Genomic DNA, 26,938 nt, shown 5'->3' with positions numbered 1-26,938 from the left:
GGGGGAAACAGCTAAGGGAGAATGCTGAAGAACAGCAGGGGAGGTACTCACTCGGTATGGGTACCATTAAGAACACTGGAATGCCTAGTTTTTATTTTTCCTTTGCAAACCTTTATACCTTTCTAGATAGCCTTTGCAAACATTTATTATATGGGAAATTTGCAAGTTCTGGTCCAAAGTGGGAAAGGCGCCAATTAGTACTTCCTATAAAGGATCACCATCTCAGCTAGCCCGTTCCAATGTGTCAACATGGTCTTCACTACCACTCTTTTACTGACTTCTCTAGTCCCTCTGACCTTCAGTGAGGTCTCCCTCATTACCTCAACCACATGCTCAAAACCTTCATCACCCACTTACAAAGCAACATTCACAATGCACTTTACTGTATTATCAGTGGAAGGAATTCCCTTGAAGTCATTTTCTGCATCCTTCCTTAGGGCTTTCCAGTAGATAATGGATTTTGCCTGATCTAACAGTTCTCTAAAGTTCACTAGATAGTCAGAAATGCTGTATTTCTCATTAGTTGATATCAAATTTGTAGTCTTCATACAAAGTATTTATGATATAAAGAAATACATTCTATACCATGGATAACAGGAAAAGAAACATAGCCTTGACCTTAAGCTTGAAAAAGCAGGGTTTGTAGATGTCTGAAATAGTATTTGTCAAACTTAGTTATGTACCTTTTTTTAAAGGAAAAAAAAGTCTTACTTCCTGGCAGAGTTAAAGTACTTTTATTAAAATGTAACTTAAAGATATATAAGCATAAGTTTGGGGCGCCTGGGTGGCTCAGTCGGTTAAGCCTCCGACTTCGGCTCAGGTCAGATCTCACGTTCATGGGTTCGAGCCCCGCGTCAGGCTCTGTGCTAACAGCTAGCTCAGAACCTGGAGCCTGTTTCCGGTTCTGTGTCTCCTTCTCTCTCTGCGCCTCCCCCTCTCATGCTCTGTCTCTCTCTGTATCAAAAATAAATTAAAAAAAAACATTAAAAAAAAGATATATAAGCATAAGTTAGATATAAAGTCCATATGCTTACATCCCTTGTATAGCTATAAAACCAATTTACAAATCAAAAGTACAAAATGAGTACAATTTTAATTAATACTGATGACACAAATGATGCTAAGCTGTTGAAACTAAGTCACCAGGCATTTGGCTTAAGAGCATAAAAACATATTTCTGTGTTTTATATTGCCTTTTTGACTTGATCTTTAAGTTGAAGCACGGAAGAACATCATTTGGGTCATCACTGTCATTAACATGCTTGTTATGAACCACCACCCTAGAACCAATCAATTTAGCTATATACTCACAAAATACCATGCTAAGGATTTAAAAAAATCAGTTAACAATAAATTCTTTTTTTAATGTTTATTTACTTATTTTGAGAAATAGAGTACACATGAGCAAGGGAGGGGCAGAGAGAGACAAGGAGAGAGAGAACCCCAAGCAGGCTCCGTGCTGCCAGCACAGAGACTGACAGAAGGCTCAATCTCATGAACCAGGAGATCATGACCTGAGCCAAAATCAAGAGTCAGACACTTAACCGATTGAGCCACTCAGGGGACCCCCAAAATTGTTTACTATAGATTTACTAATATATTTTATACCAACATACTGCAATGAACTGTTTGTAAAGTGTAAGTAGAAGCCATAAATCTGTACTATGCCTGGGTTATTATGATGGTATGGTATGCTAACAGAAATGCCATTTCATTTCTATTGGTACACCTCTAAAATCCAAACATCTATTTAAAACCTAAACCAGCCACAATAGACAAGTCCACAGAGACAGATAAGTGGCTGCTGGGGCAGAAGTAGTGGTGACTGCTTATGTGTATGGGGTTTCTTTTGGGGATGATAAAAATGTTCTGAAATTAGAAAGTGGCAATGGTTGCACAACTCTATGGATGTACTAAAGACTATGGAGATGTAAACTGTACAAAGGTGACTTTCATTACTAATTATAATACATTATTTTTTTTCACTACTAATTATAATACATTATTTTTTTTAAAGCAAAACTAACTGTGGATAGGCCCCTAGCTTTTCCATAAATCATGACACTCATTTCCTTATGAATCTTCACAGCTTAAGCTATTTCCAAACGTCACTAGAATTTCACCTCCTGTGTGAAAAAAGATTTTGCACTGATTAGAACACTCATTGAAAATAGATCAAGGGATCACTTTTTCTTGTTTCTTAGTTAAGAAATGAGAAACACGCTCTCTTCACTGCTCTGAGCCACTCCAAAGTTCATTCTACTAGAGTTACTGTTTATTCCCAGGGTAAACCGAGCCATCATGCTACATGCCTTAAACTTATACAGTGACATATGTCAATTATTTCTTCAATAAAACTGGGAAAAAATTGTATTCCCAAATCCTACATTGGGGCATACTTTATTGAGCTTCTTTACTTTATCAACATTTGTATCACAAGCATTAGCAGTGGGATTTCTATTACAGGACATCTTTTACAAAGAAATGCAGTTTGTGATCACCTCAAGAGAGTTATCTGTGTGTAATGCCAATAAGAAAATGACGCAATACGGATACATAAAGCCTGAGCAAACAGCTGCACTCTGTAGCTTAGCAATTCCTATAACATCAAACACACGTGAGTTGAAGTTATGTCATCCAGACGAATATTAATGACACTGACCTTCAGGGTCACTTGCAAGTAGCTGCAACTCTGAATAATAAACCCATACGTACCTACAGTTTACAGGAATTTTATGTGGTCAGTCTCTAGGAGTGATAAGAATAAACTACTATGAGAGCACAGATGAAAAGATTAATTCTACTAAGAAGGGTTGAAAAGTATCACAGAGATGGTGACAGTTCCGTCGGGCCTTGAAAGATGACTAGAATTTTATCAGCTGAGGAAAGAAGAAATGGTTTCTCAAGCAATGGGAACAGAATAAACAAAGGTGAAAAGATACAAAGTGTACAGAGCATCCTGACGCTGCCAAAAAATCTGATACTAGAGTGGGGGGAAATCTATACTCAAGGAAATACAGCAAGTTTGTTGAGTAGCAATTTCTTCACTGCAATTTAAACTGCCAAACAGAAAATCCTTTTTCGATCATCAGCTCTGACAATTCCTCACAAATAACTAAGCTTTTAAAAGTAGTACTTTATTTTTATCATGTTTTATATTTTTCAAAATGCCCTAGGTTTAAAGAGTAGTCCTTGAACTTGATTATAATATGTAAATACTATTTTTAAACTTGAATCATGTAACAGAATTTGGTTGAGTAACTGAATTCAGCAGTAGGACTAAAAGCCTACGTTCAATAGACCAAAAACACAAACATTTTAAAATTAAGCTATGCTAATGTATTTTAAAAATGAAATCTTTAATTCTTTGTTTTTATTTTTATTTTTTTAAACGTTTTATTTATTTTTGATGCAGAGAGACACAGAGCATGAGAGGGGGAGGGGCAGCGAGAGAGGGGGACACATAATCAGAAGCGGGCTCCAAGCTCCAAGCTTATCAGACAAGAGCCCAGCTGGGGGGCTCAAACTCACGAACATAAGATCATGACCTGAGCCGAAGTTGGACGCCCAACAGACTGAGCCACCCAAGTGCCCCGAAATCTTTAATTCTTAAAAAGCTGTATTTTCAATACAATATAACCAAACTAATTCTAAATTATTTAATTTGGAACCAAGAACATTATTTCAAACTTTTATAGATGAGTTTAGTCTTTTTTTTTATATAGTTTATGACCAAGTTGGTTTCCATATAACACCCAGTGCTCTTCCCCACAAGTGCCCCTCTCTGCCCCCCTCCCTCTTCAGCCCCCCCACTTCAGACCTCAGTTTGTGCTCAGCATTCAAAAGTCTCTCATGATTTGCCTCACTCCCTCTCCCCAACTCTTTTCCCTACCTTTCCCATCCCCATGGTCTCCTATTAGGTTTCTCCTGTTAGACCTATGAATGACAACATATGGTATCTTTCCTTTTCTGCCTGACTTATTTCGCTTAGCATGACACCCTCGAGGTCCATCCATTTTGCTACAAATGGCCAGATTTCATTTTTTCTTATTGCCATCCAACACACACATGAAATGCTCAGCGTCACTCAGTATCAGGGAAACACAAATCAAAACCACACTGAGATACCACCTCACACCAGTCAGAGTGGCTAAAATGATCAAGAGACTATAGATGCTGGCGAGGGTGTGGAGAGAGGGACACCCTCCTACACTGTTGGTGGGAATGTAAACTGGTGCAGCCACTCCGGAAAATGGTGTGGAGGTTCCTCAAAAAACTATCCACAGAACTCCCTTATGACCCAGCAATAGCACTGCTAGGGATTTACTCAAGGGATACAGAAGCGCTGATGCATAGGAGCACTTGTACCCCAATGTTTATAGCAGCAATGTCAACAATAGCCAAATCATGGAAAGAGCCTAAATGTCCATCAACTGATGAATGGATTAAGAAGATGTGGTTTATATACACAATGAAGTACTACATGGTAATGATTTTAGTCTTAAATTCATCATAATACTGTGTTATTTTAAAAAGAACAAAGATTTTGGATGACATATAGTAAGAAGTAAAAATAATTTTTTTTCCTAACACTAGACAAACTAAATTCATTAATAAGTTAGACAGTAATAATAATTAATATTTCATTAGTAAGATCACATTAGCCTAAAGGGAAGGAGATCTTCTTCTTCCCAGAAGAGGCCTGAGGTGATCTCTGAAAATGGTTTTCTATTCACTTGACCCAAAACACTCTACAAAATCATGCAAATCGAGAGGTTCAAATCATCATGCTCACTTTAAGAACACATGTGAAACTGCCCAGGCCATCCAGGGTGTGCGTATTTGAAAAGCCACCAAGTACCTGGAGGATGTCACTTTGCAGACACAGTGCATGCCGTTCCATGGCTGCAGCAGTGGGGGTGGTAGGGGTGCCCAGGCCGGGCAGGGGGCTGTGCACAAGTCAGGGGCCCAAGAAGAGAGCCAAATTTTTACTGCAGATGATTAAAATGCAGAGAGTTATGCTGAATTTAAGGGTTTAGAAGTAGATTTTCCGGTCATTGAGAACATCGAAATGAACAAAGACCCCAAGATGCGATGTAGAACTTACGGGCCCATGGTGGGATTAACCCGTACATGGGCTCCCCTGACACACTTTCAGTGAGATGATCTCATCTCAGTGAGATGATTCCTACTGAAAAAGGGCAGACTGTTCCTAAACCAGGAGAGGAGATTGCACAGAAGAAAAAGATATCCCAGAAGAAACTGAGGAAGGGGCGCCTGGGTGGCTCAGTCAGGTAAGCGTCTGGCCTCGGCTCAGGTCATGATCTCGCAGTTCGTGGGTTCAAGCCCCGCGTCAGGCTCTGTGCTGACAGCTAGCTCGGAGCCTGGAGCCTGCTTCAGATCCTGTACCTCCCTCTCTCTCTGACCCTCCCCTGCTCGCACTGTCTCTCTCTGTCTCGCAAAAATAAATAAAAATCATTAAAAATTAAAAAAAAAAAGTATAGGGAGGGTAAAACAACAGAGGCCTCATTAGGAACATTAGAAGACATGGAGGTAACTTTCTGGAGAGATGAAGTCAGGGAAGTAAATACCATAGTAGGTCTTCCCATGTGTGCATTAGACACATACCTGGATGAAAGCCTTCCCTTGATGAATATATAAAAAAGTGACAAAAGTATCCCTTTTCTACTTCTAAAATCTCCCTTTGGTTATATGCATTTGGAAATTTCCCATTGTTGGAAATTATTAAAATCGAGAAGTCACTGAAAAAAATAACCCAGTGTCCATTTTGTAAGTCTTTAGAAATATTAAAAATACTTAAAAGTACCTCCAATTTAATTTTGTATAAAGAGAAAGAAATAAATAAAAGAACTACAAGAGATATTCTTTAGCACATTCAACTCCAATTATAATTCAATACAAAACGACAAAATAGTGTGCAGTCAGAAATGCCAGAAAATAAGAAATACACAAAAACTAATAGGAGTATTTCAAAAGGACAGAGCAACCACCTCAAAGTGACTCCCACTCATCAAATCTGAGACAATCTGAGCAACAAAATAGTGACAGTAACAAATTATAGCCCAATGAATAATATAAGCATGCATGACTCCATAAAAATATAAACTAATGAATTAGTAAGCAACTGGGGGAAGAAGGGAAAACTCTTCCTTACAGTAGAATGCCAACTTAAAAATGCAGAACGAGGGGTGCCTGGGTGGCTCAGTCGGTTAAGCATCCGACTGTGGCTCAGGTTATGATACCACTGCCTGTGGGTTCAAGCCCCACATCAGGCTCTGTGCTGACAGTTCGGAGCCTACAGCCTGCTTAAGATTCTGTGTGTGTGTCTCTCTCTCTGCTCCTTCCCTGCTCACTCACTGTCTTTCAAAAATAAATAAACATTAAAATTTAAAAAAAAAAAGAAATGCAGAAGGAAGGATGGAACAGAAAAGTCATCATTGTGGTGGTTGTCAAGAATGGAGTTGTCAATGTGAATAGTGACTGGATGAACAAGACAGTGACGGAATATTGGGATATCTCTCCCATGAAATACTAATCAAAGGAAAAAATGATGGCTCACAGTGGAGAAACCTGACAGAGAACAGGACTAGAAGATCAAGTTTAAGATCTCTAGTAGCAGTTAGCTCTGTGGGACCCATGATGCAGTGCATGAAAACACAGTATAATTTTTATGGTATTCCTACCAAAAGCATTACCTGAATCTGGTCATAAAGGAAACATCAGATGGACCCTGACTGAGGGCCAACCTTTAGAATATAAGCTGTATACTCTACAAAACTGCCAAGTACACAAAAGAAAAGAATGGGGACATGTTCCAGACTGGAGGAGAATGACACGATGGGTTAATGGAGCACATTTTCTCAGATGGACTGCAACTGGTAAAATGTGAATAAGGTCCATGTACTGAACAACAGTGTTATCAATAATGATTTCCAAACTCGGAGGGTTGACTGTGGTTTGAGAAGAATGTTCTGGCTTCTGAGAAATACAAGTGATGGGACATTATTATCTGCAACTTCTTAATTAGTTCTGAAAAAGATGAATGACAATGGGTATGTAATTACGTAATGAATGAGAAAACAGGTACAGTAGGTGACATTAATGGCTGGAAAATCTGGATGAGGGGTATTTTTTGTGCTACATTTGAAATTTTTATTTAAGTCTGAAATTATCTCAAAATAAAGTTTTTAAAAATTTAGCCCTTAAGTTTTAATTAAAACAGCAACCCTGCTGCTGGAATTCAGCTTACCTGAGGCAGTGTACCTGAGGCACTTGTGTATAGAAAAAACAAATGTTCCCTTCTCTGAAAATATTAATAAAACCCCATCTATTATCCCACACACCAGGCACCTGACTCTGGTAAACTGTTAAATTCAGTGAATACAGCCCTGGAAATAAGGAAACTGATTAGCAGCCCAGCTATTAACTTTAGACAACACTCCTTGGAAGTAATTTTCCTTATGTCTAAAATGAAAAGATTAAATGAGATTATCACTGGCCAGTGATAAGAAGTCTGGGAATGGAGGTGTGTAGTCTTCTTTTTTTTTTTTAATGTCTTTATTTTGAGTGTGAGCGAGGGACGGGCAAAGAGAGAGGGAGACACAGAATCTGAAGGACGCTCCAGGCTCTGAGCTGCCAACATAGAGCCCGACGTGGGGCTTGAACCCGCGATTTGTGAGATCATGACCTGGGCCGAAGTCGGACGCTTAACTGACCGAACCACCCAGGTGCCCCGAATGTGTACAGTCTTATCAGCTGATAAACAAATGCAGGACTAAAGTTAGGCCATGGTATCTCCCAATGCAACATTTATAGAACGTAAACCAGCACGACTTCCAGCGGCTGAGGGACCATCGCCATTTTGAAAAGACAGAAAGTTAACACTGTTCTAAAATGCTTTCTGTATAATTATGTATAGTAGATACAGGGACTAAATAATTTTTTAAAAATATTTCTATGGCAGATTGAAGAAACAGTCAAATTTTGAGCCTAATTCTAAACTATCTTTCAAATCCAAAGATCCTGTCTTATTCAAGACATCTTCTGTTTCTTTGTTGTTATACACAGCTCTGTTTATAATAATCACTGAATAATAAAACCCAAGCCAATAATGCTGAACATAATCCGGGCTTTAAATATAGGCACAACTTTTATTTTGATATCAGCTTTGAAAAAAGAGACTGTACCTGAGCGTCCAACTTCAGCTCAGGTAATGATCTCACAGTGTGTGAGTCTGAGCCCCACACTGGGCTCACTGCTGTCAGCACTGAACCTGCTGCATATCCTCTGACCCCCTCTCTTTCTTTCCTCACCCACACGTGTGCATGAAAAAAGAAAAGTTAAAATAATAAGATTTATTGCAGGAAGTCTCAGTAGCTCAGTCGTTTGAGCATCTGACTCTTGATCTCAACTCAGGTCATAATCCCAGGGTTGTGGGACTGAGCCCTGTATTGGGCTCTGCACTAAGCATGAGCCTGCTTAAGATTCTGTTTCGGGGCACCTGGGACAGATGCCAGTGGCTCAGTCAGGTACGCACCTGACTCATGATTTCGGTTGTCATGATCTCACAGTTCATGGCATCCAGCCCTGTGTCGGCCTGCTCTGACAGCATGGAGCCTGATTGAGATTCTCTGTTTCCCTCTCTGCCCCTCTCTCTCTGCTTCACTCATTCACTCGCTCTCTCAAGAGAAATAAACATTTTTGTTAATAAAATTTTCTCTCACTCTCCTTCTGCCCCTCTCCTATGCTTGCTTGCTCTAATTTAAAAACATATTACATTTAAGGTGATCATAATTGTCAACATATATTTAAAGCTATCTAGTATACATGAATCACTCAACTAAGCTGTTAAAAATTACCTATGTTTGTGGCCTGGCAAAACAATTACTGAACAGCTATGATACATCACACACTGAGTTAAGGATGGTATAAAATAGCGGTTGGCAAACTTTTCCTCTAAAGGGCCAGATAGTAAGTACTTAGCCTTTGTGGGCCACATATGTTTCTGTCACATGTTTATCTTTCTTGTTTTTTTTCTCTTTTAACAACTCTTTAGGAACACATCTTAGCTCAAGCGCCTTACAAAAACAGGCTGAGCACCACATCTGGCCCAGAGCCTATAGCTTGCCAACTTCTGATATAAAATAAAAAGGTCAAAGCAATTCAATCAATAAGAGAAAAGAGCCAGTTTTATACACATACGTACGTAAACAAAGACTATTATAAACACTAAACACAAAGATATTTAGCCTGAATACAATTAGAAATAGGGCAAAATATATGCTAGATATACAAATATCACAACAAAAGTGAAATTAAAAATAAAAGTATTTAACATTACATACTCTGGTGTGTACACTGGTAACCAATAGACTAGTCTTCCACCTAATACAAGGGTCTCCGCTGCAAAGTTTAACAGGTCAAAAAACATATCACTCAGATGATAACTCAGGGAAACAGGAACGTGGCTTTCTGGACTAGAAAAAGAAAACAAAATTTCAAAATCAACGAAAAACCTTAAGACTTAAACTACGCTAATTAAAAAGAACAACATGCTCTTCCCAAAATAGCAACATATCACCATTGACTTTCACTTACCATTTTTCTATCCCCTTTGGTATTTCCTTCTGAGAACCTGTTCTTCTTGTAGATTCTCTGATACCATATGGGGCTAGACAGAAAACAAGTAATGTGGATAGTCAAAAAGTCACCTAATCACCAGTGAGGCGCAGGGACATCATAGGTCTCTAGAGTGACACTCAAAAAACGCATTGCTGCCTATAAAATATTCCAGCCAGGAACGCACAACACGAGAAACATTCTACTTAAAACACTGGGAGGGATAGCAAACCACTGTGTTCTTCAAAAATGCCAGTGCCAAAAAGAGAAAGGCTGTGAAAAGTGTGACAAACTAAGAGAGATTACCAAATGCAATACCTGACGCTAGACTGGATATTATTGTCCCAGAGGGAAAATAAAGAAACGTGAAGATGTTAGGGTAAGGAGAGATTGAGTACAAGGCTGACATTTCTCTGTGTGTTGATCAATTTTGAATTTTAAGTGTAAATGACTTTAAGGAACTAAGTCTACTCTTCTTTTGTAAAAAAATAAACTTACGATCAGTGATGATTGCATCAAAATATGTGCCCTTCCTCCAGGAAGGTTTAGATGCATCTGAAACCAGGACATCAAGGTAATACTTCTCCAAACCATATTGCCGAAGATTTGCCCTAATGTTTTCATCTGGTCCTCTCCATTTCTGGTTTTTCCTACTAGCCTTTCCTGAAGGGAAAGAAAAAGGAACACAGAAACTGCTAAATGAAATAAAACATTCTTATTTCTTGTCACTTAGCTAGATGTAATTTTTAACTCCTTTACACCTATATTTACAGTAACACTTGTTTTCATTTAAAATCTTCATTTTATGTAAAGTTATTTTTATTTCCACTTACTACAGAAAATATTCTGAACTGTAAAATGTACTGTCTACCTGATCTTGTTCTGTCACCTTTCAATTCTTACCAAACTCAAAGCATATACAAGTAAGATACAGAGCTGAATAGAACATGGTCCCTCTCCTGCAGGAACAAATAGCCCCATGTAGAAATAGTGATGAATCAGAGAAATGAAGAAGAAATGAAGAAAGCTAACTTGGGAAATATAGGAGCTCTGGGACCATGGAGAGAGGAAGCAAAATGGAGATACCACAGAAGAGAAGGTAAAGTGGGGGTTGAAGGAAGAAGTTCAAAGTTCTGGTTTAAGAGACACAAGTGGATGATGATACTGTTAAGATCAGAGAAACCAAGAGGAGAAACAAACTTAAGGGACAGAATTAGACTCCCTTGAGATTATGCCAACCTTGCTTGTCAGAAAGAGCTATTTAGTGGGTACAGGCCAGCATATATGCACTTACAGTTAAATCCGTAAGAACGAATGACATTTTTTATTAACCGAGGTGTTTGTTCTCTAGTTATTCTATTTTTATACACTCTTCTGCATCTTGATCTACTTCCAATAAAAACAAAACTTAAAAATCAAAAGGAGGGATGCCTGGTTGGCTCAGTTGGTTAAGTGGCCAACTTAGGCTCAGGTCATCATCTCATGGTCTGTGGGTTTGAGCCCCATGTCAGGCTCTGTGCTGACCGCTCAGAGCCTGGAGCCTGCTTCACATTCTGTACCTCCTTCTCTCTCTGCCCCTCCCCTGGTCACACTCTGTCTCTCTGTCTCTCAAAAATAAATAAATAAATAAATAAATAAAAACATTTTAAAAAATCAAAAGGAGAAGAAGGATATGACTCTGAATAACATGCACTGTGATGGGAGAAGTGTTCAGAGAGAGACGCCTGGAGAAAAGCAACATGTTAACACAAGTCAGAAAACTGCAGCGCCTTAAGGAGGCAGAGACAGAACAGTCAAGCAAACACCACCTGATGAGATCACTGTCCAGGAAGCCAAGGGAGGCTTTACAAAGGTCGACACGGCCAAATGCTGAGATGTGTGGTCCTAAGAGATTTCAGCAGGCATGGAAGTCAGAAAATACTGGGCAGTGAGAGGTGAAGAAAAAGAGACAGCAAGTAAATACTAGCTTTCAAGACGCACTTTGACAAAAGGAAGAAGAAAACAATGTGGCAGCTAGAGGGCTCCTACAGGACTGATAGAAAAGGTTTTGTATTTTTAAAATAGCAGAAACTTGAGAATATTTGAGAGTAGAGACAGAAATTATAAGCATAAGAAACAGAGGGCATATTTAACAGCATCTTGGGTAAGCTCTGAGAAAGTTCAACCTCAACCAGAATTCTACACAAGTAAACTGAAAGGTTATAACATAACTTAAACATAACTTTCATAAATAAGAATTCTAATAAATTATACAGGACAATCCTCTTAATGCAAACATACTGCTTCTACTAAAAGCCAACTGGAATAATTCTTAGCACTCTGTCTGCTCCAACGTATTGCCAAGAATATCTTTTTCTGGATAGCCCATTTAGGTGAACTTGATAAAATATAACCGATTTTCCTTATGATAAATATACAAAATTCCTTCTAGTCAAGTAAGGAAAAAAGACTGCTCATTAAGCACAATATGTCAAATTGTTTCAAGGGGAAAATGTATGATAAATTTTTACCTATACAATAACTTAAGAATAACTGGGAGACAAACAGAAAAAGGGTGTTCAAGGGGCTAATTCTAGTTATAATAATGGAATACCAACACAAACAGAATTTCAAAGTCATCAGTAAAACTTGACATTTTTAGTACCATTCAGGTATATGGAAATACTTTTTCCAGTTTGATTCAATTCCATCCAATCACATAACATTAGCAAAGTGTCTAGATTTCAAAATAATTTCCAAAACTGCCTCAAAAACAAGCAAACATTCATCTTATGTTAACTTCAGTCTAATGCAGAATCTTCCAAGTTCCTGTCACCTTAACTGTTTCAAAGATATTTTGGTTGGTTATGAAATTAAAAACAATATAGTACTCAAGAACTATAAATTAATCTAGCATTCATACAACATATGATTACTGAATAAAAATATTGACAATCTTTAAATTAAAACTATGTTTTATTAATATGGACATGCTGATTAGAAAATGGCTAGATTTGGGCACCTGGGTGGCTCAGTAGGTTAAGTATCTGACTTCAGTTCAGGTCATGATCTAGTTCACGGCTCTTCAGTTCAAGTCCCACATCAGATTAGCTTGAACCCCGCTTCAGATGAGCACAAGCCCCACTTAAGGTGAGCTCTGCTTCTCTCCATCTCTCCTCTCTCCCTCTCCCTCTCTCACCTGTGTCCTCTCTCCCTAAAAAATAAAGTGGCTAGTCCCTCTCTACTTCTTTCCCAACCCTGAAGTTCACAGCCTTGTAGTCTGCCAACTTTTTAAAAATCTCTTATTATAAAATAAAGAGAAAAAAAAATCTCTCTCACTAAAAGCACAAACACCTCTGAGGGGAGAGCTTTTTCTGATTCATCTTTGTTACCCAGGAGATAACTGTGCATATACTGGATCATTTCATAAAAAGCAGATAAGAAATGAAATCTTACTTTTTGTGATAAGTAAAACTATGCTGTATCACAACTCTGTATCTTAACGCCAAAAATAGACGTATTCCATATAAATGCGTTTAATTATTTTAAAGGCCCACTTGGTACAAGAACAAAGGCTGTAACACTGTCTAGAACCTCTACTCACCCAGGCCATGAACTGTGTTGTAGTCTATGTCTGTCCCACATACATACGCGCCGAAATGAGCAGATGCTATCAGAAGGCCACCTGAAAAAAAATCACACAATTATGGTCTTCTAACCAGAAAGTCCCAGACTCTTGTTTCTTCCCCTCTTTAATTTGACCCAGAGTCTTACTAACTAGCCGTAGGCAGAGTACCAGGGAGTAACACCAGTTCTGACCATATTTAGCAAGCCTCAGAACTAAAAAATCACCCCTAAGCTGTGCTCACTACAATGGTCACAACAGAGGGAGTTAATGTATGTCCTGACATCATTACCCTAAATGCACTACTTTGGGAAAATTACTTTTTGATCAAAATAATGTATATTTAGACATTTTCATCTGATTTTGAGAGGTCGATACAAAGCAGCTTGATCCTTCCCTACAAATAAGCACAAAAGGCTGCTTCATAAAGAGCTGGCAATAAAGAAATTCTAACAATTGGGCTCAATTCCCAGTGAAGTCAGGGTTTCAAATAACTAAAGAGGGCATAATTAATATATAAGACATTAATCCCCACAAAAACTAAAATATTAAGACAAGAAATAGTTATTCCTATAACCAATGAAGCAATTATCTTTTTTAAACTGTAAATATGAGCATATACAAAAATAATACAACTTTTCTATTTACTTAGTGCTGTAATCAAAGTAAGAACAAATGTCCCACTGCATTTTGACTGGACTAAGTAACTTGTTAGCTGTGACTAGCTCACATACAAAGAAAATCCTAATAAAGATTTAAATATTAAAGAAGCTCTTTAAAGGTAATAACATTTTTAAATTGTTTAAGGGAAAAATTACAAAGTTAAATATTTTAATAATTGTACTTCTCATTGAACTTTACTTTTTTTTAATCATCCAAAGTAAAATACTCTTTGTCCTAATAGCTATACTGTAGAAAGGTATGTCAGTAAAACTGACATCAGAAATATATTCTTAAACTATGCACCAACTCGGATAAGGGAAAATAACTATGTATTTCCCCTTACATCCTTTACAAGGTGATCTCTAAAATGAAGACAGATAGTGCCTCCAGAGGGCCGAGATGTATAAATGAATAATGTGCCTTCCACAGCCATTTAAAACACAGTCTAGTCTGGGAGCATGTACTTAAATATACTTTGCTTGTGAAAAATACTATAACTGACTGCTATTACTGGAGTCCATGAAGAAGAGAAATGAAGGACTAAAAGTACAGCAGAAACCAAAACCTAGGTTCCCTCACACTACCTAGAGGCAGCATTTGTGTGAGAGGTAAGCTATGACCTCATTACTCTTGCTCTATACATGGAACCGTCCACACTTAGGAAAGACACTGTACTCCGATGACTTGGAATACTCACAAAATCACTTCACCCAGATTATGAGGAATTACTACAATTCTGCCAATTAAGGCAGATACTCACCTAGAAGAACTAGTTGTCAAGGGGAACAGAAAAGCTTTCCTGTGCTTCCTTAAACAGAACCTTATCCATTTGGTTAGAGTGAGTTTTGAGAAGAGCCAATTTAGAGTACACTGCTGAAAGGAGATGGATAATCCGTTAGACGGCATCTGTTAGTTAACTCTGTGCCCTTTAAGCTTTCAAAGTTTTAAATAAAATCATTATAAATTAGTTTCTCTAAACTGGTCGCTGGGTAGTCACTGTTAATCATCTGGTTGTTTTCTTAATTAAACTGAAGCATTGTTTTGCATGAATTCTATCCTACTTGGAGTTTCCTTGCTGCTTTCTGGTGGAAGCAGGGTGATAAAGGAAGGGTGACGAGGTGAGAGGGCAGGTAGTGTGACTCACCCCATTTCTTATTATGCTGTCAAGTGTACAATACCACAAACTCAGTGTTTTCATATTTCCCTACTTAAACTGTAACCACTTTAAGGTTAGGTCAATATCTTCTAGGCAAAAGGACACAAGAAGTGGAACTTCTTTTTAATATAGAAACTAATGTATGACTTTCATCATTAAAGATTTAAGTGAAAAGCCTCACAAACGTGTAGAAATGAGAAACTGGGATTTGGTTTTGCTGACAGAAAAGGAGAAAAGGAGGAAAAATGGACTGCAACTATATCTACTTTATCCTTTTTTAAATAGAACGAAATCATACTAGCAGCCTGAGCAAAAGGCTATAGCAAGAAAATAAAAATTTTACTAGATAAACTATGGAGCCAACAAAGAAAAGGAAAAGGAGACTACAAAGAGTTGTGGACAAAAATGAGAAGGAAGCAGAGACTATTCCACAGACTTATTGAAATCAAATGTCTCTTCCCTCCTTGTCTCTTCCCTCTGGTCTCTTCCCAGGACCAGGACAGTCAGTTTCCCAACACCTGGGACCTGTGTCTATCATTCTGCAATGATGAAATTCCAAAAGGAGCTACACTCCCTCCTTACAAGATGGATCATCTGAAGGTAGAAGCATCCAAGGAGTACTTACTAGTCTCCTGGCTATAATCTCAATGACCATCATAATAGCTGACTCACTTGAGACGGGGGGGAAAGGAATCATAAGTGTATCTATGAAGCTCTGTCCTAAAATCATATCACATCTACCTAGAGCAACTGGCAGACACTTGTACCAATTATTTTCATTACAAAGAATTAAATGTTCTTGATTTTAACCCTCAATTTCCTTGACTGTTGTTACAATTTGCCAACAGTTGAAAATTATGAGTATCTTGGAAATTAGCCAAAGAAGGGATTAGAAAATGAGTTCATGGTCAAATTGTTCATTATAACCATGCAATATTGGTTGTATCTAACATCTTTTGCCAAAAAGGCATCTATGCTCCTAACAAAATAATAATTAAAAGTAATAATGATAACCATTATAGTTCACTGTCTACCATGCGTCAGGCAACTTCCTAAGAATTTCATATACAAGCATTATCTCACTTAGCCTCAGAATATATTACTACTACCATTTTATCAATGATGGAACTGAGGCTCAGGTAAGTTAAGAATGTTGCCCAAAGTGACATAATAATGGATAGAATAAAGATTTAAACTCATTCTATTTGCTCTTTTCTCTACATCATTTAATTTCCTTTGGGGTCAGCACCAAATGAAATGAAATATACACTTAGCTTACCAATTAAATAAACAAAAGTAAAATTTGATATCAAACAAATTAATTAAAGGGGCACACTCAGTTAATGAGACTTGTATACCACTGACAACTCTTGTACATCACAGGCAGGCTGGTACCATTTTAGGTACTCAACATATTCATGCTCATCAATCCTATAGCTGTGCTCATATTAGAACAACAGGACTTCCTAACTACTAAGAGGATTGAGCTGTCCCAATGATATGCATCTTCTCCCTTGGGGAAAAAAATGGAGATATACAACTTTTTAAAAAATCTTAGTAAGGAGCACCTGGGTGGCTCAGTCAGTTAACTGTCTGACTTCCACTCAGGTCATGCTCTCACTGTTTTGTGAGTTCAAGCCCCACACTGGGCTGTGTGCTGACAGCTCACAGCCTGGAGCCTGCTTTGGATTCTGTGTCTCTCCCTCTCTCTGCTCTTCCCCCACTCAGGCTCTGTCTCTGTCTCTCAAAAATAAAAATAAAAAAATTTTAATCTTACTAATATGAAAGTTAACGTATTCACTAAAATGGGAAAAAATGTGTTTCTGCAGCTCATACTGTCATCCTAGATAACAAAAGCAGACTGTCTAAAAGAAAAGGCATTTAGGCAGGAAAAGATTATGCTCTCCTTTAAGTTTTCCATAAATTTTCTACTCTATAACCTTGAGAAAAATCACAGGTCATGAGAAGTCAGTGGACAAAGCATCCAGGAAAGTAATACATTTTAATTTTGTGCCTTTAAAATGAGAAAGGATTGTATATACTTGACTTTGTTTTTAAAAACTAGAAAAGGAACCAAACGATAAAAATATCATCAAATGCTTCATGAAAAACTATGGCCATGGAAGAGGGCACAGGGCTACCATTTCTGCAGTCCTTCAGAAGGTAGTACCCATCAGTGAGACAAAGACCCAAGAAAGAGGACAAATGATACTTAAACTGTGTCTATGCACAATTATGGGCTATCACCAAGTTCAAAACTACAGCACCAAAAACTAAAGCTCGAAATCTATGCTTAAACTACAAACACAAAGTACAAAAATATTTTTTTAGCAGTATTTTTTGCAAAGCTCTTCCTCTTTATAATTTTCTATTAATTGTCCTCTGTAAACAGTCACATGACCAAGATATCCTAACCACTCGAAGGAGCTGCTCTAAAGCAAATTAGAGGCAGGTCTCCTTGCCTCTTAACCACATCGAAGGTAATCAATATTTTGATTGCTGTGGCAGTTAGCATTTCATAAGATACCCAACCTCATATATATCAAGGGAAGGAAATTTTAAATATACAGGAACTCTATTTTTAAACTTTATGGTGTTGTCTACATGTATGTAATACATATCAAATATTATGTGTGTGTATGTATCTCAAAGACATCTCAATTCACAGGAAAAGTTTTTAAAGCCCAAGAACAAATTAAAAATTAACGGGTTTAACACTTAGAAAAAGAAATTAGATCCAGTCCTCACAACATACAAGAAAAACTCCAAATAAACCAGAGATTTAAAAGAAAAAAATTAAAACTATAAAAACACTAAAAGAAAAACATAGCTAGATTCCTCTATATAACTTAGATGTAGGGAAAACTTTTGCATGGCAAAAAAGCAATTACTTGCACAGTCAAATGACAAATGGAGAGAAAATACTTAATTTTGTGTGTGTGTATACATATTTATACATTTTCTATGTAATACATACAAAAAAAACCCCAGTAGAACAAAAAGGAGGGTGCCTGGGTAGCTGAGTTGGTTGAGAGACTTGATTTTGGCTCAGGTCATGATCTCATGGTGGTAAGATGGTGGCCCCCTTCCTTGGGCTCTGTGCTAGGTGTGGAGTTGCTTGGTTCTCTCTCTCTCCCTCTTCCTCTGCCCCTCCCCCACTCATGCCAGCCCGGCTTCTCTCTCCCTCTCTCAAAATAAGAGGGAAAAAAAGCAAAAAAACAAAAAAACCAGGGAAGAAGAGGGAGGGCTAATGTCCCTAACATACAAAGCACTTTCAAAAATAAAGAACATCTGCATAAAAATAGGCAAAAGATATAAAAGATAATTTTTTTTAAGTTGTGAAAGTGGCCCTTAAAATATAAAAGATTATTAAACTTCACTCATATGAGAAATACAAAAATAATACTACATCAAGATAACATTTTCATCCAACCAACTGGCAACACCTGAAAACCTGGACAGTGAACTGTGCTGGTGAGGCTGTGGGAGAACAGCGACTCTCATATGCTGTTGGCAAGAACATAAAATGGTGCAACAGAGAGGAATTTGGCAACGTTTAACAAAACTACATATGCACACATTCTTCAACCCAGCAATCCTACTTTTATGAATTTACCCTAGAGCCACATCTCCAACATTATGCGAGTATATATACAAAAGATTATTCATTGCAGGCATTATTTATAACTGTAAAATACTGAACACTACCCATGTCCAAGTATAGGAGACAATAAATTATAGTACAACTATAAAAAAGAATGAAGACAATCTCTATGAATTAACAGAAAGTGATTTCCAGGAAATACTATTAAGTGAAAAAAGCAAAGTTGTGTAAGAAAGAAGTAGAAATAAAATGTACATATCTCTGCTTATCATTACAAAAAAAAAACACACATGAACAATCAACTAAAAAAGAACTTAGTTCTACAAGGGACTGGACAGGGGGGAGGATGGAAGAGACAGGAGAGGTGTGACATTTGTCTGAGTACACCTCTTGTATAGTTGACTTTTAGAAGCAAATTGATCTTCTACACACTTGAAACTAACAAGAATGGAAAGAGGTAAAAATCTCAAACTGATGGCAAACAGAAAAAACAAACGCCGAACTGATTTGTAAATAAAGGGGAAAGAACAGAAAGCACAGTATTTGACTTTACTGACTGCTAGGTGAGGTAGAGAACTGAATACATATCCTAAAAACATATCATTTTGATAGGGTTTTTGTACCGTTCTGCTTTGGGCAAAGCAATTTTGAAACTATTTTAGATGCATTATAGGAATAAGCAAGAGAATACATGTGTGGATGAGAAAAAACAGAATTCTCACTGTGAAGAAGGCACATGTAAAAACGGAATGGGGATAGGCAAGAAAATCTGTCGGCATAAACCAGAATTTGTAGTGTACGTGAAAATTCACAATTTCTACAATATTTGTGTATATATCTATGTGCACACACAGTATGTATGTAGGGACATGTATCCGCATACACATTTATATGTGTATTGTGCACATACACACGTAAGTGTCCTAGCTTATCTGCTCAAAGGGTTGAGAAACAAAGACATCTAGCACCCAGACCCTGGTGGTCCCTAGTCCCGTTCTCACTAAAAGAAACAACGGTCCTTTGGAAAAATGACTGATTCCAGGATTTGGGCAGGTAAAAAGCTAAGCCAGAAAGTAAAAAAGTGCTCAAAAGTAAAGATAGAAACATGTCACAAAGACAGATCCAGTGCAACAGGGCTCTCACTTGGCAAATGTGGGACAATTTGAGCAACAAAATAAGTAAGTAATGAATGATGGACCACTAAGGGGAAAAAAGGGAATCTACAAGATTATATTAATAATAAATACACAGAAGAGAGGATATAGCTCTTATAATAAAATGAGTGTCAATGGGGGGGTGCCATTATTGGAAATCATCCCACTGTACTGGTTCAGGCAAGAATCATCAATGAATGATAAGCCTGATAACCTAACAGGGGAGAGGGGTAAATTCGATGTGGAATAGAACATTTACATGGTCTTAACATGTCTCCATAAAAAAACATAAAAAGAAAACAAATAATAAAGTAAAATGAGGCCAGACGTTAATAGTTTAATCTGGGTCAAGTATATGCAAGTGTTCTCTGTTCTATTTTTATTCTTATATCTTTACCAGAAGTTTGCATTATTTCCCACAAGAGTTTCATAAAAAAGTGGGCAGAGGGGGCACCTAGGTGGCTCAGTTGGTTAAGCGTCAGACTCTTGATATCGGCTCAGGTCATGATCTCAGTGGTAGGTTCAAGCCCTGCATCAAGCTCTGTGCTGATAACGTGAAGCCTTGTTGGGATTCTCCCCCCACCTCTGCTCTCTCCTCCACCCTCCCTCCCCTCCCTCCCCTGTGGTTGCTCTCTCTTTCTCTCTCAAAATAAAATAAACTTTAAAAAAAAAGTATGGGGGGAGGCACTTAGGATAATAAACATAAAAAAGAAACAAACAGGTAGTATGTTGGATGTAGGATATATGGAGACATTGGTGGAGTGGGAGAAGAGAGACTCGCTAGCAGATTAATTCAAGAACAAACACAGAAAATCATTCCAAATTAGAAATCTCTTGACTTTGATACTATTTCTTCCTAATCACATGTGGACACATTCCTCAAGTTAGTTTATGCTATAACAGCTGGCCGACAGATTATAATGCAGAAAGAGACAGCTCTAGGATAGTAGTCATGAAATTTATATACTGTATAACCTTAGCCAAGTCACATAACCTCTCCCTGTGCCATAATCTCCTCAGGAAGTTTTTTCTTTTTAATTCAACAATGTGAGCTATTGCATCAACACTGCTTCCCAAGTTTCTGATGAGGAAGGACAGCTACAGAGAGAAACTCCAACCACAAATATAATGTGTTCCTACATAATCTGAATCACAATGAATTTAGTCAAACCTAAATGTGAGTATTCCCTAGGTATGAGGAAGATCCAGCAAAAAATGGGATGCAGCAGGAAAATGTCTTCACACTTTAGGATTTCTACACACAGTTAATTATAAGGACATCTAATCGAGGGTGTACAGAAAGCCCGGACTGCAGCCTCAGCAGCCAGGCTCTAGCCCACTGGTAATTAATCAGTCTCTTTTCTAATTTTCACACTTAATTTACAGAACTCTACAAATCAAATCAAAGATAAGACACATTGCCCATTTTTTCCATGTAACTCTATGGTTGTCAATTTTAAATGATGAACACATTTCTCTGTCTTGTCACTCAAGTCTTTTTTTCCACCCAAGAGTCCTATTTAAATAAACTATGTAGCTTTAATACATTTCCAGTGCACGGTGTTGCAATGGATGGTATGCTCCTCCACCTAGTGGCTTACTTGGGGAAAAAGTTCACAAAATTGTATCAGCATCACCCTTGAAGTGGCAAAAGTGTTATATACAGGGCTAATTACACAAATATGTGGTTGTCTCTTAGTCACTGTCTAATGATAATTAAGATTATTGTCCATATATACTTATCTTTGAGCAAAAATATTACTATGATCTTGACTAATATAGACAAGTAACATCTATGCACTATTTTAACATTTAAATAAAAATACCTGTTCCAACAAATGGATCAAAGACAATATCATTTTCTTTGACTTTTCCATGGTTGGCCATGATAAATGATAAACCAGCATCCATGCTTGTATTTCCAATAAAGTGCCTCTTTTTAACACTGTATGACTCAATAAGCTCTCTCTGTCCATCTGCAATCTAGATCAGAGATTCTTCAAATTAGTGTAACTGTATCACAGATTTAAGAACATCATTCACAATAAATCCACAGCAACTGAATGATTAAAAACTGCTTTCCACTTACCATTGCTCTAAACTTGTTCCTTTAAAACTGTGATTGAAGTGATTATGGACACATACCTTGTATTTTTTAGTGTGTTGCAACCGACTTTCACTTTTCAAACTAAATTTGAATTGAATTTGAAGGCAATAATTCCAGGAATTGGTGGTGAATAAACTTTACCCGCCTCTTTTTTCTCCTAAATAACAATATTCTGTAACATAAGCCCCAGCTTCCATTACCCACTTACAGCCTTACGGGAAGTGGGCAAAACTGCTCGGCAGTATTTTCATTTCTTTTCAGAAGGGAAGCATAGATCAGAGCTCCACAAGTGAGATCCCTCAGCTAGCACAGCACTCTGCCTTCTCTCTGCTTAAAAAGTAGTTCAGACTTTCGGAGAAGCCTCACGTTATTTTTTCCTGGCCACCTCCTGCCTAGGCCCTACGTCTGACACGTCTCCCGCACTTCACAGGACCCTCTGAAAAACAGCAAAACGAAACACTTAACCATATATCTCCCCACTGATTTTAATTCACACAGTAGTTCTGACTCTTCAAAAATCTAACATTCAGCTTTTAAAGAAACCATCTGAAATAGGTAAAAAGAACCCTTGCTTACCCATCTACCAAAATAAATATTATGTGGACTCTCAGGGATGCAGTTTGGGTCCAAACCATAATCCTCCAATATAGAGAATATATGCTGTGGCTTCTTTAAATTCACTTTTCCTTCAAATGGCAGAAATTCAAGGGCCTAAAAAATAAAATTCTCATGTCCCATTAGAATATTAAAGGAAAAATAGTGCTTATCGAGTAATACCTGTAAGTCTGGTGTCAGAATTAAGACAAAACATGAAAATTACGTAAGACACAGCGTGCTACAAAATAAGCACTTAGAGCGTTGAGAACTATTACCTATCAGCCGTGGCCAGGCTACACACGCTCATAGGTTTTCTCTGATTTTAGCTAAATTCACTTACATCTATTCGTTTGACTTTTTCTTCTTGTGTCAGTGTTTTATTAAATGTGTGAATCTTTATTTTATATGTAGAATCCGAATGTAGAAATGGAACCTAAAAAATAAAAAAGCAGATAAATTCTTTTAAACTTAGTAATTCTACAGTATCTGTAGCTATACCTCTACAAAACTACATTTCACTACGCACCATTTTCTCCACAGGGTAGTTTTTAAGAGAACTATACAGCTCTTCCGGAGATTTTCCATGACCCCACAGTTCAAATATGGACCTAGGAAATAAATCATCAGTACTAACCTCAGTAATCAGCTCTTGCAGTAATATATAGCAATTACTTATCTAGTTCTTTCTGCTTGCTCCACTAATATAATTATTACTTGTATTTTCTAAGCTAGAAATGAATAATGTGTCCTAAAAGTCAACATAGCTTTAGTCCAAATTACACAAAGAAGTGTCACTTTACGCAGGAGGGAAATGTAACATAAGTCAAGATTTTTCCAGGTTTTCATCATTGTATTCTTATACTAGAATACAAATCATGCAGTAACATTATTTATTTTAGTGAAGCAGGGTAAAAAACTACAGTAAATACAACTTTCCCAAAGTCTTCTCCATAAAACAAAAAGAAAAAAGACCAGTTAAAATGTTACTATTAATACTTAGCTATTACTAACAGTTAGTAACTAATAGTTACTTTCCTAATAATTAGAAAGAGCAAACTAAAAAAAAAAAATCCGGGGCACCTGGGTGGCTATCTGACTTCAGCTCAGGAAATGATCTCATGTTTTGTGGGTTCAGGCCCTGGATTGAGCTCTGTGCTGACAGCTCAGAGCCTGGAGCCTGCTTTGGGTTCTGTGTTTCCCTCTCTCTCTCTGCTCCTCCCCCTCTAGTGCTCTGTCTCTGTCTCTCAAAAATAAATAAATGTTCAAAAAAATGTCTCTTAATCCTAAAGCTTCCACTAATTTCCAGGAACAATTAGACAATTACAAGCAAATTTCATTACAAACATTACAAGCAAGAATTCATTGTAATGGAACTCTTATCTACACAGTAGCATGGCTTTGTGCATCTAAATTCAAACTACTTTATAACTGCAATTCATGCTGCCATTAGGATTAATAATGTTATCCTTTGAAAATCAACGCTTCCTTTCTTTTCCATACAAGAGATGATAGTCGGTATTCCGCTCTCTAATAAATAAAATATCAAAACATATCTTATGACAGTCCTCACTTTTTGTCATTTCAACCTGAATCTGCTCACCCAACTAAAAACCATCTATAAGAAATACATCTTTAGATTTTGTATACTTTGGTTATAATTCAGTGTGGCATTTATCCTATGTAATAACAGCAACTACATCCTATTCCTGTTTAATACAGAACCATATTCCTGTTTAATACAGAACTTTAAAAAAATTATCCCAAAAGAAGTATTTATGCATTCCACCACTCAGATGCCCCCACCCTCAGTTTCAGCAAAGAACTCCCTGTTCTACCACTACCACCCAGTGGCAAACTCATTAACTGCAAGCTACAGTGAGCTCCAAACTATCAAATACAAACTAACCCCTTCTACTCTCTGCCAATAGAGCAAAAAAGGACAGAGTAGCATGTACGGTCTACAATCTGCAGTAAAACATTATAAGTTTCTCTTACTTGGCACACACTGTCCGTTTCATTAAATTTCTGGCAATATCTTCAGAGGGAATGCTAAGAATCCAAAAAGGAGACTGAAAAAATAACAATATACAACTTGTAACTGGTTTTATGGCCTCATATGCTTCTATTCAAGAAGTCAATAAGGAGAGATTCCTATTTGCAACTTCTATGATCTAACTCTAACCAAATTAAAAATTGTTCCAATAGTAAAAAAGTAAAGTATTTTAACAGGTTATCTGTTAGGATACTAAAGTTCAACATCAGAACATTTTTATAAGTGGCTATAAGTGCAAAGATCAGCAAATTCAAAGTTAAACTTAAAACTAATTCTCTATTTGCTCTCTTATTTATTTTGACCAAATAATTAATGCATAGGATGCATATCTTACCCCAAAGGATAATATCAGAACTTTTTATTGTTATCATTCCTTATAATGCAGTTTTTTATTTTTAACTTCTAAGTAATGTATTTAGGTACTTGTGGCCAAGAGGGTAGAAAAGAAATACTCTGAAATAACTATGATGGAAAAGCATACAGTATGTTACTAAATTATCATTATTTATTATTAATTAATCTAAGGAAAAAAGTTCCAGGTACATCAGGAGGGTTTACCAATTCCCTGTCTCAACCATCAAGATTAAGGCACTTTTCATCTCTACCCAAATAACACCTTGCCAGAACACAGAAAAACAAAACAGCCTCCAGACCTCAGTTTATCACCTTCACCCAATTATATCCACACTCTCCCTCTTTTTCTCCTCCCTCAATATATGAAAGTCAATCAGGAGTAAAGTCCAACCTTAGCCGACTCTCAACTAAATTCTCTCATCTTCTGGAAGAAATCCTCCCTTCCACACCCAATCTTTCTTCTTCCAGTATTTATACTAGTCTACAGAAAAAATTCAAAATAATCCAAACAGAAAAAAGATAATTACCTCAGTACTACTATTATCAGGAAAATTTTAAAAGCACTCTGAATGAAATCATTAGATAAATAATAGTAAAACTAATCCATGGAAAATATTATATAACCCTGTTAGTGATGAAGGCTGTGTAGCAATATGTGCCTCTATTAACAATATCAAGTGAAAAAGAGACTGCAGAAGTTCATATTTTAGAACTGAAGGGGAAAAGGCATATGAAAAGAGATTGAAAGGTAGTACCCTCAAATTATAAGTCATGTGAAAAAAAAGCTTTGTGAATGATTTATTTCTATTTTCCAAACTTCTCTAATACACTGACAAACCATCAAATACAAAATATAAAGCTCATCAATTCACACTCTCATACATGAACAATTTTTATTTTTTAAATAATTCTCAATGAGTCTGAAATTCCACTAAATTCTAATCATATACCTCACCAATGGAAAACAGCCCTTTTTTCTAATTAAAGGACAGATACCAATTATGGTACAGGTGTCGAGTTAGAAAAAAACTAGTAAACTAAATGACTATTGAAAATAAATGACTTTCCAAAATCACTTTTTCCCCAAAAATATCCTTTTTATTCTACTGCCCCTAGAAACAGATACAAGTAGCCATACAAATATAAATTTAAGATTTGCAGTTCTTCTCTTCAAACACAAGGTTCTATTTATAAATATACTGCACATGGTCTAATTAAAAGTATAAATTCAACTTACCTTTCCATAAATTTCCTGATTACTGGTGAACTGACCTCCAAAAAGTGAAAGCAAAGACTTTATTTCCTATATTGAAAATATTATAGAAAAAACACATTTTAACACAGGGAACTCAAAGTCTATTAACAGATATAGGTATAATTAGATCTTTTTTAAAGAGTGCTTTAGTGATCTACCTGAGGCATTTACATTTCAACACCAGACAAATTACAACTCTAGGCTCTGGAAAAATTTTTACAGTCACAACCACGGTAAATAATTTCTGAGAACTTTTAGACAAAAGGAATGCTAAAAGACTTGGTCAGAAAATGCCCTGATGTTAGAAAAAATTAGATGACAAAAACTAGAGATTAGCAAATCTTACAATGGATCAATAAAATGAATTATTAAACAGATGAATTAAAGATTTTTAAACAACAAATAAATGATTAACCAGGAAGCATCACTGTGGATTCATTAAACAGAAGTTAATAGCAACTTATCTTCCCCTTCTCTCTGGATAAAGTTACAGAACTAGAAAGAGTACACAATAGCTACATTAAAAATATCAGGAATGCAAAGCTGAAATCTGTTCAGATAGTATATATATTCTATGAAGCAATCACTTTGCATCATTAAACACGAGGAGTATACAAATTTTACCATTTGTACAGCTAACAAATTTTCTCTCCTCAAATGACACACAGCAGGTAGAATCCCACGGATCTCCGTAGGTCTTACGGAGGTAACCTAATTAGAGATGTGTCCCTTGTGCTGGGTGCCATAACCCC

The 26,938-nt window shown here is 36.9% G+C and overlaps 1 protein-coding gene across 2 annotated transcripts in view; it reads right to left on the bottom strand.

Annotated features, from left to right (window-relative positions):
* Positions 1-26,938, bottom strand: part of TRMT11 (tRNA methyltransferase 11 homolog) — a 53,262-nt gene that overhangs the window by 20,249 nt on the left and 6,075 nt on the right. For both annotated transcript variants that reach the window (XM_029944501.1, XM_029944500.1), the window contains exons 2-11: positions 26,169-26,234; positions 24,520-24,593; positions 23,051-23,132; positions 22,865-22,957; positions 22,504-22,638; positions 21,647-21,803; positions 13,223-13,303; positions 10,138-10,302; positions 9,619-9,691; positions 9,366-9,497 (exon numbers count right to left, since the gene is read on the bottom strand). In XM_029944501.1, the coding sequence (XP_029800361.1) occupies positions 9,366-9,497; positions 9,619-9,691; positions 10,138-10,302; positions 13,223-13,303; positions 21,647-21,803; positions 22,504-22,638; positions 22,865-22,957; positions 23,051-23,132; positions 24,520-24,542 (941 nt within the window). In that variant the 5' untranslated portion in view covers positions 24,543-24,593; positions 26,169-26,234. The remainder of the gene's footprint in view (positions 1-9,365; positions 9,498-9,618; positions 9,692-10,137; positions 10,303-13,222; positions 13,304-21,646; positions 21,804-22,503; positions 22,639-22,864; positions 22,958-23,050; positions 23,133-24,519; positions 24,594-26,168; positions 26,235-26,938) is intronic.

This window comes from Suricata suricatta, chromosome 7 (genome assembly GCF_006229205.1).
Source record: "Suricata suricatta isolate VVHF042 chromosome 7, meerkat_22Aug2017_6uvM2_HiC, whole genome shotgun sequence".
NCBI classification, from domain to species: Eukaryota; Metazoa; Chordata; class Mammalia; order Carnivora; family Herpestidae; genus Suricata; species Suricata suricatta.
Note: the sequence above shows the minus strand (reverse complement) of the source record. Positions and strands in the feature narration are given on the sequence as shown.